Source organism: Lethenteron reissneri, chromosome 19, assembly GCF_015708825.2.
Source record: "Lethenteron reissneri isolate LAM-NWPU_2019-01 chromosome 19, ASM1570882v1, whole genome shotgun sequence".
Taxonomy (NCBI): Eukaryota; Metazoa; Chordata; class Hyperoartia; order Petromyzontiformes; family Petromyzontidae; genus Lethenteron; species Lethenteron reissneri.
The window spans coordinates 5,260,018-5,272,790 of NC_083797.1; the positions used below are offsets into that span (position 1 = coordinate 5,260,018).

The 12,773-nt window shown below is 43.9% G+C and overlaps 1 protein-coding gene across 1 annotated transcript in view; it reads right to left on the reverse strand.

The window, feature by feature from the left end:
* The window catches only part of LOC133344193 (uncharacterized), a 120,295-nt gene that overhangs the window by 10,947 nt on the left and 96,575 nt on the right, over positions 1-12,773 (reverse strand). The window contains exon 2 of the mRNA XM_061554221.1: positions 3,681-3,798. Coding sequence (XP_061410205.1) covers positions 3,681-3,798 — 118 coding nt within the window. The remainder of the gene's footprint in view (positions 1-3,680; positions 3,799-12,773) is intronic.

Consider the following 12,773-nt stretch of genomic DNA (forward strand, 5'->3'; position numbering starts at 1 on the left):
GGATGAAGGCCTCCACAAGTCGGTGCCACCTCACAGGATTCTGCCCAGTGATTAGTCCACCTGCACACAAGCTGAATTCATAAGTTGCACTCGACTGCAGTGCAAAATCGTGTGTCCTACAGCCCTGATCAATGAACCGCTGAGACCCAGTGTGGTATTCGTGCATGGTGTAACTGTCATTTTCACATTTCCGACTTTTTCACATGTACACCTGTTCCCAGTGGGACGACGCGTATGCTATCATCAGGGCATTTGGTTTTACGCACAGAGAGAGGTTCATGCCGTTGAAAAGTAACATGTAACACTTTGAAAAGTTAATTCTTCCCTGTACTCATTCACCCCTTTACAACATTGTCTTTGCATTTATTTCTCAAGTCTTCGTTAATCAAGCGGCATTTCTTCCGACTCGTGAAATGTAACCGGAATTTAAACCGGCATTTACTCGCCGACGCATGTTTATGTTTCAACGTACGTTACATGACACGTTAATAGATATGTCAACATGGTAAAAAAAAATCTATGCGATTATTTACGTAAATATTTTATACAGCGAGCGTGTGATTACTATTGTTATATGTGTGACCGTTTACACAGCAAACCACCTCTGATTAGCAGGGTTGGCTACGTACGGTGCTGAAAGAAGTTCAACATACATTCATACAACGCATCACCGATAGTTCAAGACTTTTTTAAGGAGTGTCTTGGCAAGTTGTCCCAGTAGGAGGCGATGTCACTACGTATATAATCCAAGTGAGTCATTGACAGGCAATGTTTCAGCATTGGGACGTTTAGTCAACAACTATTCGGGAATCTAACCCAGGCTCTTTTTTACTGCGAGACACACATGAGGACGGCTGCTTGCGTTGTGGCCGAAACGTCGTGAGAATTGTATTTTATTATGTTTTATTTTTATTATTTTATGATTTCCCTTCTACGTGACTTTACCAAAAGAACCAAGAAAATGAAACTAAACTATTTATAACAATTTTTTTATCATACCAGGTAAGACCCACTACGCTCTATAGCTCTTTTTCAGAAGCGACCTGGTCACAAATGATCACAGAATTAAGTTGCTCATCGTGTGGAAATGTATACCAGTAGCCAAATACTCGAAACATTTAATTTCATTTATTTGGTATAGCCCTGTGAGCCATTCGGCTCTTGAATCGAGTGCAACCACAACAAACAAAAAAACGAAAAACATGTGATGTCGATTCGAAATGTGGAGGGAAAAACCGGAGGACCCGGAGGAAAATCCACGTGACCACGGACAGAACATGCAAACTCCAAATATGCAGGCATCAGGGTGGGAATGGAACCCAAGACCTCCTGTATACCCGGCGAGGTAGTTAACATCTCGACAACCTTGGCGCCCAAATGTTACCACTGTGCCACCATGCTGTCCAGTATATGCCTTAGGCCATACATATTAAACCTTGAGTACTTCATTCTCGGATTGACTTGATTATTATTTTATCACAGAAATGCTCATGCCTTTGGGCTCTTAAAACCTTCAATTGTTTTTTTGCTACCAAAAGAAGAAAAACAACACTGCACGCTTTTAATTATATATCACCAACCGCAAGGTCTGCCGAGTCAGCAAACAAAATTTTGTGTCGACGTAAAATGTAGAAATTCCAATCATTCATAATGGTCATTAGCAGTAAATCCTCAAGCTTGGTAAGCTTGCTCAGAATTAATGGAGATGCATAAATGTTATCGAAAACCGCATCTGCCCGGATGCTTTTTTTCGCCAGGCAAATCGACTGGCGTCTGCACATTCATGAGAAACTGCTGTGAAACAACATTATTCTGAGTCATGAGTTCTGCCTCATATTGCCCATTATCAATGCAATTTGGATCATCGTTACATAGATCTCTGGTGTGGCCTTTGGCGTAAACATTGGTCCAGGGTGGCGCGTTGCATTCCTTTTTGAGAAATGAGGCCAAAGGCTCCCGCATCCACGGAACACTGTGACACAAATTTCCAGTAAGAGGTTAGTCAGCGTTTCTGCTTCTCCAAGCTATAATTGCTGCACGCAGACATATTTTGGGGGATTTTTTTTGTTACTGTGCCTACTTAGCTCGAGGGAAAACTATGCAGTGTAAAAAAAATACTGCCGGCTTGCCTTTGTGCCGAGTTGAAATGTGCACTGCTGCGTTTCGATACCGAAAAAAAAAATCTATAATAATGATGCGCTTGTTCTTTCATTTTAAGGCCCTTAAAAAGCTCTTGCACAGTGCACATTTATTGTTGTTAAACCACGTCTGGTTATGGATTGGTAAAGTAAACACTGGAAAATGTACGAGTGTGTATATGAAGAAAAATACTATACACGCTGCCAGACAATACAATTTTAAACTTTGCCCCTATTTAAAATGACACTTCGCAATTCGTGTCCTGTTTGTGTCCATTTGTTTACAATGTTTGCTCAAAAGCTTTGTATGCAGAAAAAATATTTCTTACAAATAATGGGGTTTCCCCCCCCCCCCCCCCCCCCATATAGTATGTATTAGCCGTTTACAAATCATTTGAAGATTCATGTCCCAGGCGTGGCAGTTTAGAATTTTCTGAAAGACAAATTTGGCTCTTTCCACGCAGGCCTTCGTGGCAGGCGAGCTCACTCATGACAACGTTCGCGACCCGTACACGGGAATTGCACCTCCGTTCGTGCTGCATCGGACATCCTTTTAACTCAGACACACGATGGTATGTGGCCACGCGATGGGACAGACGGATCATCTCGGAGGCCCCACATTAGGATGCTGCCATGGTGTGATGGTTTAGGACACTGAAATTCGAATCTAGAGGTCGGCCGGATTGATCCAACCTCCCGGTGGGTGCGGCGATTGAAACAATGGCCAAAGTTTCTTAAATCCATCTCGCCTCTGTTGAACCAGCGGGTTTTAATGGGTTCACCGCAAGTAGTCGATCGGTAGGTCGTGTGCGCTGGGGTAAGGTGTGGGTTACTCCCACCTCTTCCAAGACATCTGGTCAGCGTGGAAGAATGCGCAAAAATAACCGCTAGCGGGGACCCTCCCGCCAGCAGTAGGCAAGAGCAAGCGATTGCACGGGCTGCCCCTTTACCCTTTTATCAGTGCTCTTAAACTACTTTTCAGAAGAGACTTTCACCGGTAAGACATCATCAGTGCGAGGACCGCCACATCGCCTGCAAGGGGCGTTTTCAATGTTTGTGTACTGTCGGGGCCGCACGTCAGGGACCGCACTAAAGGCCACGAGGGGCCGCAAATGGCACGTGGGCCTTGCAATGAAGAACACTGTTATACATGTGTGTGTGTGTGTGTGCTGAACTTCTTTCGCACCGATTTAAAGCTTTCGTGACTGCAGGGATTCATCTTCTTGGTTCTTTCAGTAAAGTCACGTAGAAGGGAAATAATAAAATAATAAAAATAAAACATTATAAAACAATTCTCACGACGTTTCGGCCACAACGCACTCGTCTTCAGACGCTGTCTCCCCGACAGACCTGGTCTTCACCTGAGGACGGCTGCTTGCGTTGTGGTCGAAACGTCGTGAGAATTATTTTATTATGTTTTATTTTTATTATTTTATTATTTCTCTTCTACGTGACTTTACCGAAAGAACCAAGAAGATTCTTTCGCACCGTACGTAGCCAACCGCGCTAACCGGAAACACACTAGGGAGAGGCTCTCCTCACCTGAGCCGGAGTAGAGCTCGCCTTCATCTCCTCCCTCGTCGTCTGTGCTGAAGCCCGAGCCGGAGAAATCGTATTCGTCCAACAGATCCTCGTAGAACTTCTCCGTCGAGGGCATCGCCTGCGGGAACAACGAGCGCGGTCAACGCGACTGCCCGGCCCGGCCGCTTTGCGAGCAACCGCGATGGGAAACGTGGGGGGTCGCCACCAATCGCGTGGCTTTCCCCCCCCCAAACATCGGGCCACCTTGAAGCAGCTGCTGTCCTCGGAAATATTCTGTGATGCTTCCCGAACGTTGAAAAGGCACCGGTGTTTTTTGTCGGTTGCGTAACAACAATGCAGTACTCACGACGGCGCGTTTCAGATGTAGTTCTCACCCCTTCCGATATCGTGACATATTCTGCTTTCCGTTATGGGTATCTTTTTAACCTTAGGAAGTAGCGACCATATGTGGACATCACCTGTGTAAGTTACAGCTGGGACGATGAGTCGCTTATCAATCTATTAATTCAGTGTAATTTTTAGATCGACTTGATTCCGTTGTGGTCGGTTACTCGGGCCCCTTTAAAAGTCGCAGCCTCCCCAACACACCCACTGCTTCCTGAAGGCTGGAAACCTCCTACAAGCCACACCAAGCACCACAATGCAAACTACGTCACCGACGCTTCCTAAACCTCCCGTCCAGTGGCACACGTGAAAAGGCCGGCAAGACAAATATCAACTGAAATCCATGAGAGTTATCGGTTACTTAAATGATCGGACATCCCAGCTCGTGTCATTTATCCTTGCTGCACCCCTCGTGGCCCAGACTCCTTCACAACGGCGATGCAATTCCGCCAAACAGCCATTACTCCAGCGCATAATGCGGCGAACAATACAACGCATTGTATTCAATTGTATTCAATTACGAAGGCTCTCGCGGTCGCGCCACACGGCTCTCCGATGCGTATCTGGGTCCTCCAGTTTCCGCTCGTACGCACGCACGCACGGTCAGCTTTCTCCCAGCACCCCGGTTTCCTCCCAGACGAAGCAAAAACAACCAGAGCCACCGTACGTCAAGAGCGCCGGTCCCAATCGGTGTCAAGAATGGACAACCGTCACTTAGCAGCGGGCAGAGGCTCCGCAACAACTTGGAACAAAACGTTTGGACATCAGGTCTAACATGGTGTGTCAGGACAAACCGAAAACACATCGGGAGAAGCGTCTCGTAGTAAATCAACAATTTAAGTGTACGACGTTTTCAAGGAGTAGTAAGTCATAGTTATTTCCTGCTAAACCCTGTGACCAGCCCTGAGTCAGTGTTGCAAATTGCACCCCATTTGCGTAGGTTAGGAGGGAGTCATTGCAGAGGACAACCGCTGTTAATTGCCACTGAGTGGCACTTATTTTAGCGACCCATGGGGGAATGATTGACACGGCGAGTTGATCCCTAACTGGGTTTCCCACTCGCAGCCTTCTGAGTAACAGCCCGGGCATTCTGAACGCGGCGTCACCGAAAGCCCAAGATTCATAGTCACCGTTGGAGCGGAATTAAAAGCCGTTCGAGTAATATGAATGTTAGAACGTTATGTAAAAAGAAGATATATTGTATTGCAGAAACATGGACATGGTTTAGAAGTACGAAAACTAGACATCAATTAACAACGCACACTCCCAAATGCCAGCTTATAAAAAGTAAGCATTGTGTAAGAAATATATATTTATTAATTATGATTGCACATATCTCGTGAAAAATTTCATAACTCTTAGAAAAAAGCGCGTAGCAAATGCTAGCTTTAAAAGCCCTCTCTGTTAAAACAACACACTGGAAACATTACAAGCTACGTTATAAATACAGTACCACATCGATATTCCGCCCAAGGGTAACTTTTCAAAAGCTTAAGGAATACTTTGATGTTTCGTCGGCATGGAAATACAACAAAAAACCTCATCTACAATGCGTTGACACAGGCGCACGCAAAGAAAGTGTAAACCACGTTTTCTCCGTGAGAAGTATAATCGCTTATAGGCCATTAAATAATACATCTGAGATCAATTTACGTTTAAATTTAGAATCTAAATGAATGCGTGCGTCTGTAGGCATGCCAACACACACTTATTAATTTAAGCAAAATCATCACTCATGGCGAACAGGGTAGAGACCTCCTGGCAATACCGTTGGGTAACATATTGCACTGAACACGGTAATCAGGGGATTGTGTTGTCTTGGTGCGATCTTGAATTGTTGTTGTTGTTTTGCTGCCTTGCCCCAGCTTGCATTTGGTCTTCACAGATCTGCAGGAATGTATCTACTCGTGCAATTTGTACTTCCATGCGTTATTGTCAGCGAGTTACAATAACAAAAACCCATAAAATATTTGATTAAGATAAAGAAAAGTTAAGCGAGTCATTCAACAACTTTTTCCTATCTTAATAAAAAAAATATTTAATGGTTTTTGTTATTGTAACTCGCTGACCTGCCCCTACTGGAAGTCTGCGAAAAAGAACTTCATAGCTCATCAGATTCCTCCAGGATAAATAAAGATTATGAACCTGATTTAGACCAGCTGCTCCTGCATGCCAAAGCTGTCCGCACACACACACACGGACAGTCCCAGATAGTGACACACACAACGAACTGACGCTTGCATCGCACACACACGCCGATGTGCGGTTTTTATTAAAAGCTCCTCCACTAATTTCTACGGTTGCTGCCGTAAGCGTAATGGTGAGCGCCGTGGAACTGCGGTGCAGAGGTTGCTGGATCATTCTACAATTGTGCTATCCGCGTTGTGTCACTATTCAAATTATTAATTAGAAAATCACACGCACGGCAGTGTGATCTGCGTGCCAGAGAATGGCTACGTAACAGCACCCTTCACGGACTTCTCCAAAACAATCTCCAGACGACCTTTTCATTCTAGATTTGAAGCTTTAGTGACTGCAAGGATTCATATTCTTGGGATTTTTCGGTAAAGTCACATAGGTATTTTTTTTTTATTAATAAAAGTAAAATAAAAATAAAAATGATTTTTATTTTATTTTTATTTTAAAATTAATAAAAGTAAAATAAAAATAATTTTTATTTTATAAAAATAAAATAAAAATGATTTTTATTTTATTTTTATTTTACTTTTATTAATTTCGATTTTTTACCTAAGTGACTTTACCGAAAAAACCCAAGAATATGGACCTTTTCGTTCTTCACACGGACGGGGTCACACGTTTGCACGCCACTTCGGCGAGATGTTAACTACCTCGCCTGGTATACAGGTAGTCGTGGGTTCGATCCAAACCCTGATGCCTGTATATTTGGAGTTTGGGTGTTCTCTCTTCCCGTGGTCGCGTGGATTTTTCTCCGGCTCCTCCAGTTTTTGCTTCCACATTCAGAAACACGCGTTTAGAGTACTTGGCTGCTCTACATTTACATATGATAAGCCACTTCGTTGAGCTATCGTTTGTGGCCAGGTCACTTCTGAATAAGAATGATATAGCTCAGTGGGCCTTATTCTTTGATTCTTTCGGTAAAGTCACGTATACTGCCAGTACACTCACCCAGCTTAATAACCATTGCTACAGTCTACATTATAGACTGCCAGTACACTCATCAAACTTAATAACCAGGCTATAGTCTACATTATAGACTGCCAGTACACTCACTCCGATTAAGAACCAGGCTACAGTCTACATGAGTTTTTTTTGTTTTTTATTTTTCACTTTTATTATAATTTTTCTATCTACGTGACTTTACCAAAATAACCAAAGAATATGAATTCCTGCAGTCACGAAAGTTTTAAGTCAGTGGGCCTTAACTGGTAAAATAAAAATAAATAGTTTATAGTTTAATTAACATGCGCTCTGCTATGAGATTGTCGCATGACTGTGAAACTGTTATTTCACAATTTTAAAGCTGAAAAGTAGCTACATTATAGTGCCAAAATTATATTTATTGATGGAGGGGAGGGGGCTCTTTTTTCATGAAGTCGCTGTTAACCAAGCCGAGGCCATCAACTCACCGCCCTTTAATCACAGGTGGCTGAAACCCGATTCGGAGCCAGAATCCTCAACTATACCGGTTCAGCGCCCTGACCTCTGAGCCACCCTTGCCTCCTCCAATGGGTCCTCCGCTCAATTTATACTTAAACGGCCAACGCTGCCCGCAAGAGCATCCACTACTACGTAGCTCTCCCCAATGTGTTGTTGGGCTGTTCAGCACTTTGTTGTTCGGTATAACGTCCACGTGTTTGGGAGTTTTTTCAGTTACGGCGCGGGAAAAAACGAAACGTCGGACGCCACTCCAAAAAAATCTATAAAATATAAAAAATATATTTAAAATATATAAAACCTCGGAGAGCCACACAGCGTGACCGGCGAAAACACGAGGGCGGCCGTCGTATCGTCCCGTAATTCTTGCGTCGGGCAAAATGTTTGACATCTCAGCGATCGATGTGACGATTAGTAAAAGCCGCTGCCCCCCGCCACCCCTCCCCGGCTGTCAAGGTGCCAACCTGTGCTCTGGCACGAACTCCCGTAGGGTCTCTCGGCGTGGCGTTAACGCGGGCACTGATGGTGAGCGCACGCGAGACGGCTGGTGGCACTTGAAGCTATTCTTTGGTTCTTTCGGTTAAGTCACGTCTAAAGATAAAATAATACATTAAATAATAGCATATTACCACGTTTCGATTGCAACACAAGCAATCATCATCAGGCATAAAAGAAATAGCAACAAAAATCTAACTAGAAAACTATAGACAGACATACAAGCTACAGACATCACAAGGACACACAGAGAGAGGACACATATCGGCACAAAGAGAGAGGTCGTTTCTGTGACGGGACCTTAAATATAGAGAGGGGGGCGGGGGCGGAGAGAGGGAGGGGGCAGAGACAAAATTAGCATATCAATGAGTGGACGACAATGTGATGTTGCAGCTATGCCACCGAGCCATCGAGGGGGTATTGTGTGGTGGGGGGGGTGGTGGCAAGGTGGGTGATGGCACACTTCCATTTGTTCGCCTGCAGCAAAAGGGATGTAAGCACAAGCCGAGGCAGTGGATGCGTACGTGCCATCCTATATATCTATTTTTTGCTTTCCAGAGTCATGTCCTGTGAGATGTATTGGTGAGATGCTGGAAAATGAGACAAAAGCCTCTCAGGGACGTGGAGCTGAATTGCAAAAGCGCAAAACCGCCCCCACGTTGCAGACGTCCCGTGGAGTGGCTCTGCTTGATTGGATCATACCATGGGAGGCCTGTACAAAGAGGGTGATTTCGACGTCGGAATGGTCAGGTCAATGTGCGAAGCGAGAAACACGCCGAGACGAGACGCGGTGTGACAGAGTGTTCGGTTGACATAAAATAATAATAATGAGCTTAATGAAAATGATGCTAAAATTAGCTCTCTTTAAACGATTTTCCACCAACTGGGCCTGACAAGTATTCTCAACCCGAGGTGAATTGTGCCGCCAGTGAACTTTGAACCTGTCGTGATATCCCAAACATCCTGATTATTTAATGAACCGTTGTGTTTTTGATTTATGTTTTTCGAGTTTGATTTGTGAAAAGTGCTTTGTGCACCATTGCCGCGCTCAGCAGCAGCAGCATGACCAAACACAGGAGTCATCCATCGTTGTACGGCAACGCAACACAACACGGACTTTTCACAATGACGAGTTCGACGTAGTTTACTCGAAATTCGAACTCACAGAATTTTTGTTAACGTAAATGAAACAGTTTTGTTGAAAAACGAACAATGCACGGTTGTGTCGTTTGTCCTCGCGTGCAGTTAATGCTGCTACAAGACGATCGGCTCAGTCTCTGATAAGTCTAGTAACGGTACTTTAATCTTCACAAATTATTTTGAGTACTGTTAATATTTTATCCTTATCTTAAAGTATGGATTCGCCCATTAAAACATGCGCTTCAAAAAGGTTGTATGCATTCTCGAGCGTGACTGTTTGTATTCTACGTCCTGTGGCCGAAATGATTTCCGTAGGAACGCAACTCTAATTACGCAATGGAAGTCGATGGGAAAATAGGGTTCGGTGTAAACGAAATTCCTCTTTCTGGACCCCTTTTCAGGAACGTATTTCTTCTGTATTTCGGGGGGGTAGGAGGCGGGGTTGCTGCCTGTACCTTAATGTATATTTTTTTCGTACGTGCGGCTGAGCTCAAACCGTCTATCTCCGAACATAATAACCTGTCCCGATGACGGAAACATTCATTTCTCACTTGTCTGCCTTGGAGCTTGAACTAGGAACCCGAGGGAGCGGCTCGGTGACCCAGTAGTGAAACATGAGATGTTCAAGCCCGCATGAGCACAATTCAAAGCAGACAGAAGCTGGTAAGCTTCTGCAAATACAACACGCTTTTAGCCAGAATGTCCCCACAATACCGCATAATGATTTTGTGTACAATATTGCTTTTTTCACTTGACAGGCCCCCCCCCCCACCCTTTAGATGAAGCACTCTTACTAAGAACATTTGGAAGGCCCAAATCTACTTTTTAAACAAGCCTGAGTCTACCGATGACATTTAGAAGGCCAAAACCGGTCCAGAATTGTATTGCTTTAACATATGCTGATGGATAAGATTGGTTTGGAAAGCCAAGAGGTTGATGTACTAGATCAATGTCTTGGGAAAAGTCACGTAGGTAAAAATTTAAATAAAATAAATGAAAACTTTACCGCAAAAACCAAAGAGTATGAATCCTTGCAGTCACGAAAGCTTCAAATCTAGAATACTTTTTTGGGTTTAGGTGCGATCTGCTTATATTTGCTTTTACCCATCACGTTGAACAGAAACGCATAATCAGTTTGCTAGAGAGCCTATCTCGGAGATTAGTTTAGCCTCCTCTGCCATGCTGGCCAGATGTCTTTGGAAGAGGTTGGAGGAATCACCCTTTCCTCCACCACGCATGCCTTGCTGACTAACTCACCGTGGTGCATCGATTTACAATGCTGGGTGGACTGAAAGCAGGGGGTATTAAAAAAAAATACGTAAAAAAATAACTTTCTCATACAAAATTCTTACGTAATTATCCCTCCCCCCCCGAGGGTATCATGCTAATTCTCATACTATCAACTGCTGCATTTGAACGTCTAATCCCACATCTCCAATTCGCATGCTTGGTCACGTACGGTGTGAAAGAAATTCAACATATGCACATCAAACCTGTAGATTGAAAGTGCAGCGTGCTCACCATCACACGAGGGGAGCATCATTGTTACATAATTACCCCCCCGCCCCACCCCGATGACACTATACATTTGTCATGCAAATTTGTTTTAGTATCTCAGATTAATGAACTCCGCTAAAATTAACTTCCCTCTGCCCGAAAGCAGACGCCCTTAGGGGGTTTTAAAGCCGCAACACAGCCAACGCTATTTCGCCAGTTGACTAAAAAGTACCGCACCTCCAATTAGCACGGTTGGCTACGTACGGTGCGAAAGAAGTTCAACGTATATAAGCAAACTTGTGGATTGAAAGTCCAGCATGCTCACCATTATTCATAGGCAGCAAAATTGTTACGTAATTATCCCTCTCCACCCCAACCCCCTGAGGATAATATTACATTTATCATGCTAATTTTCCATTATTCATCTGTAGTAATTTTTTTAGTATTTCAGATTAATGAACTCCACTATAAGGAGCTCGTATCTGCCCAAAGCAAACACCCTCAGCGTTTTGAAAGCTTCAACACAACCACCTCTAGCCAGTTAATAAAAAAAATATGATTCCGTGAAATGCCACACCACATTTCCTTCCCGAGCACATGTTAAGCTCATTTATGGTTGGCTAAATTTAAACAAGTTCCCTTGATATTTTATAAAGCTGCTTTTTTGCACGAATGTTGGTTTCTTTGGCGTGTATGCAATAAAAAAAACCCCCAAAACCTCATAGCTAACGGAGTGCTTAAGTTGTTGTTTTCCATCAACAGATGAAAATTAATCATACACAGCACGCGTACTAAACATCTGGTTAAGCAGCGGTGCAGTGGTTAGCGTAATGCGATATGAAAGATTGACGATCTGAGTTAGATTCCTGGCAAGGGCTCACGTCGATGGCGAGTGACATTTGCCACGTTCCTGGGCTCACTCACCTCTCACCCAGTGCCGGATTATCCTAGTAGCAAAAGTAGCTACATATGCTACGGGCCCCGCAATTTCAAGGGCCTCGCGCTAAATGCTTTCAAGATATTAATTCCAGTTCAGTGATTCTGCACTTCCTCTATTACCATAGTACTATACTGCCTTCAACTTTTATGAACGACTGGGTGTTTAAGGTTAGCAATTTGTCATATTATCTGGCTATGTAGCAAATGAAAACATACAATTAGTTTACTATTCAAGTTAAACAATTGTGTTTCACTATTTATGTGTTTTTTTATTTTAAAGCCCCTTTATAACATCATACACAAGTTCTGCAAGATATGGGCACTGACAGGCAACTGCTGAAGACCATCATTAGCAGGAAGTGTTACTACCTAGGCCACATTGCCCGAAACGACCACAAATACCAGCTATTAAAGCAAATCCTGGAAGGAAAAATCGAAGGGAAAAAACGACCAGGACGGCCAAAAACGACATGGCTCAGTAACATCAAAACATGGCTACAATTAACAACAGCACAAACTCTACACGCCGTGCTAGACCGGGACCAATATCATCGTGAAGTCGCACACGCCGTTAGGCAGCACTAAAGAAGAAGATAACATCATGCTACAGGCCCTGCACTAGCTTAATCCAGCAGTGCTCCCACCACCACCCTCGCTTAACCAACCCGCATTGAGCAGCATGGTGAAGTATGGTCATACAACCCCCGTGACCAACACAGCACGGATAAGTGTTCATCTGGTGGTGGGATTTGCAAAAAAAAAAAAAACCGTCGAGATGATTTCTATTTCTTGTACTATTGTTGTTCGACAATTATGACGAACGTTTGCCTCCACGCGATGCGACGTGACATTAACCAGATTTACAATACGACACCTTTACAGGCTGCGGGCATATCGCGTGATGGGCATGGCATCACCATATGACCCCCCTGGCGAGGCAGCTTCACGCACAAGTGTGGCGGGTGGGGGCCCCTCGTGGAATACAAAAAAAAAATCTGCTTT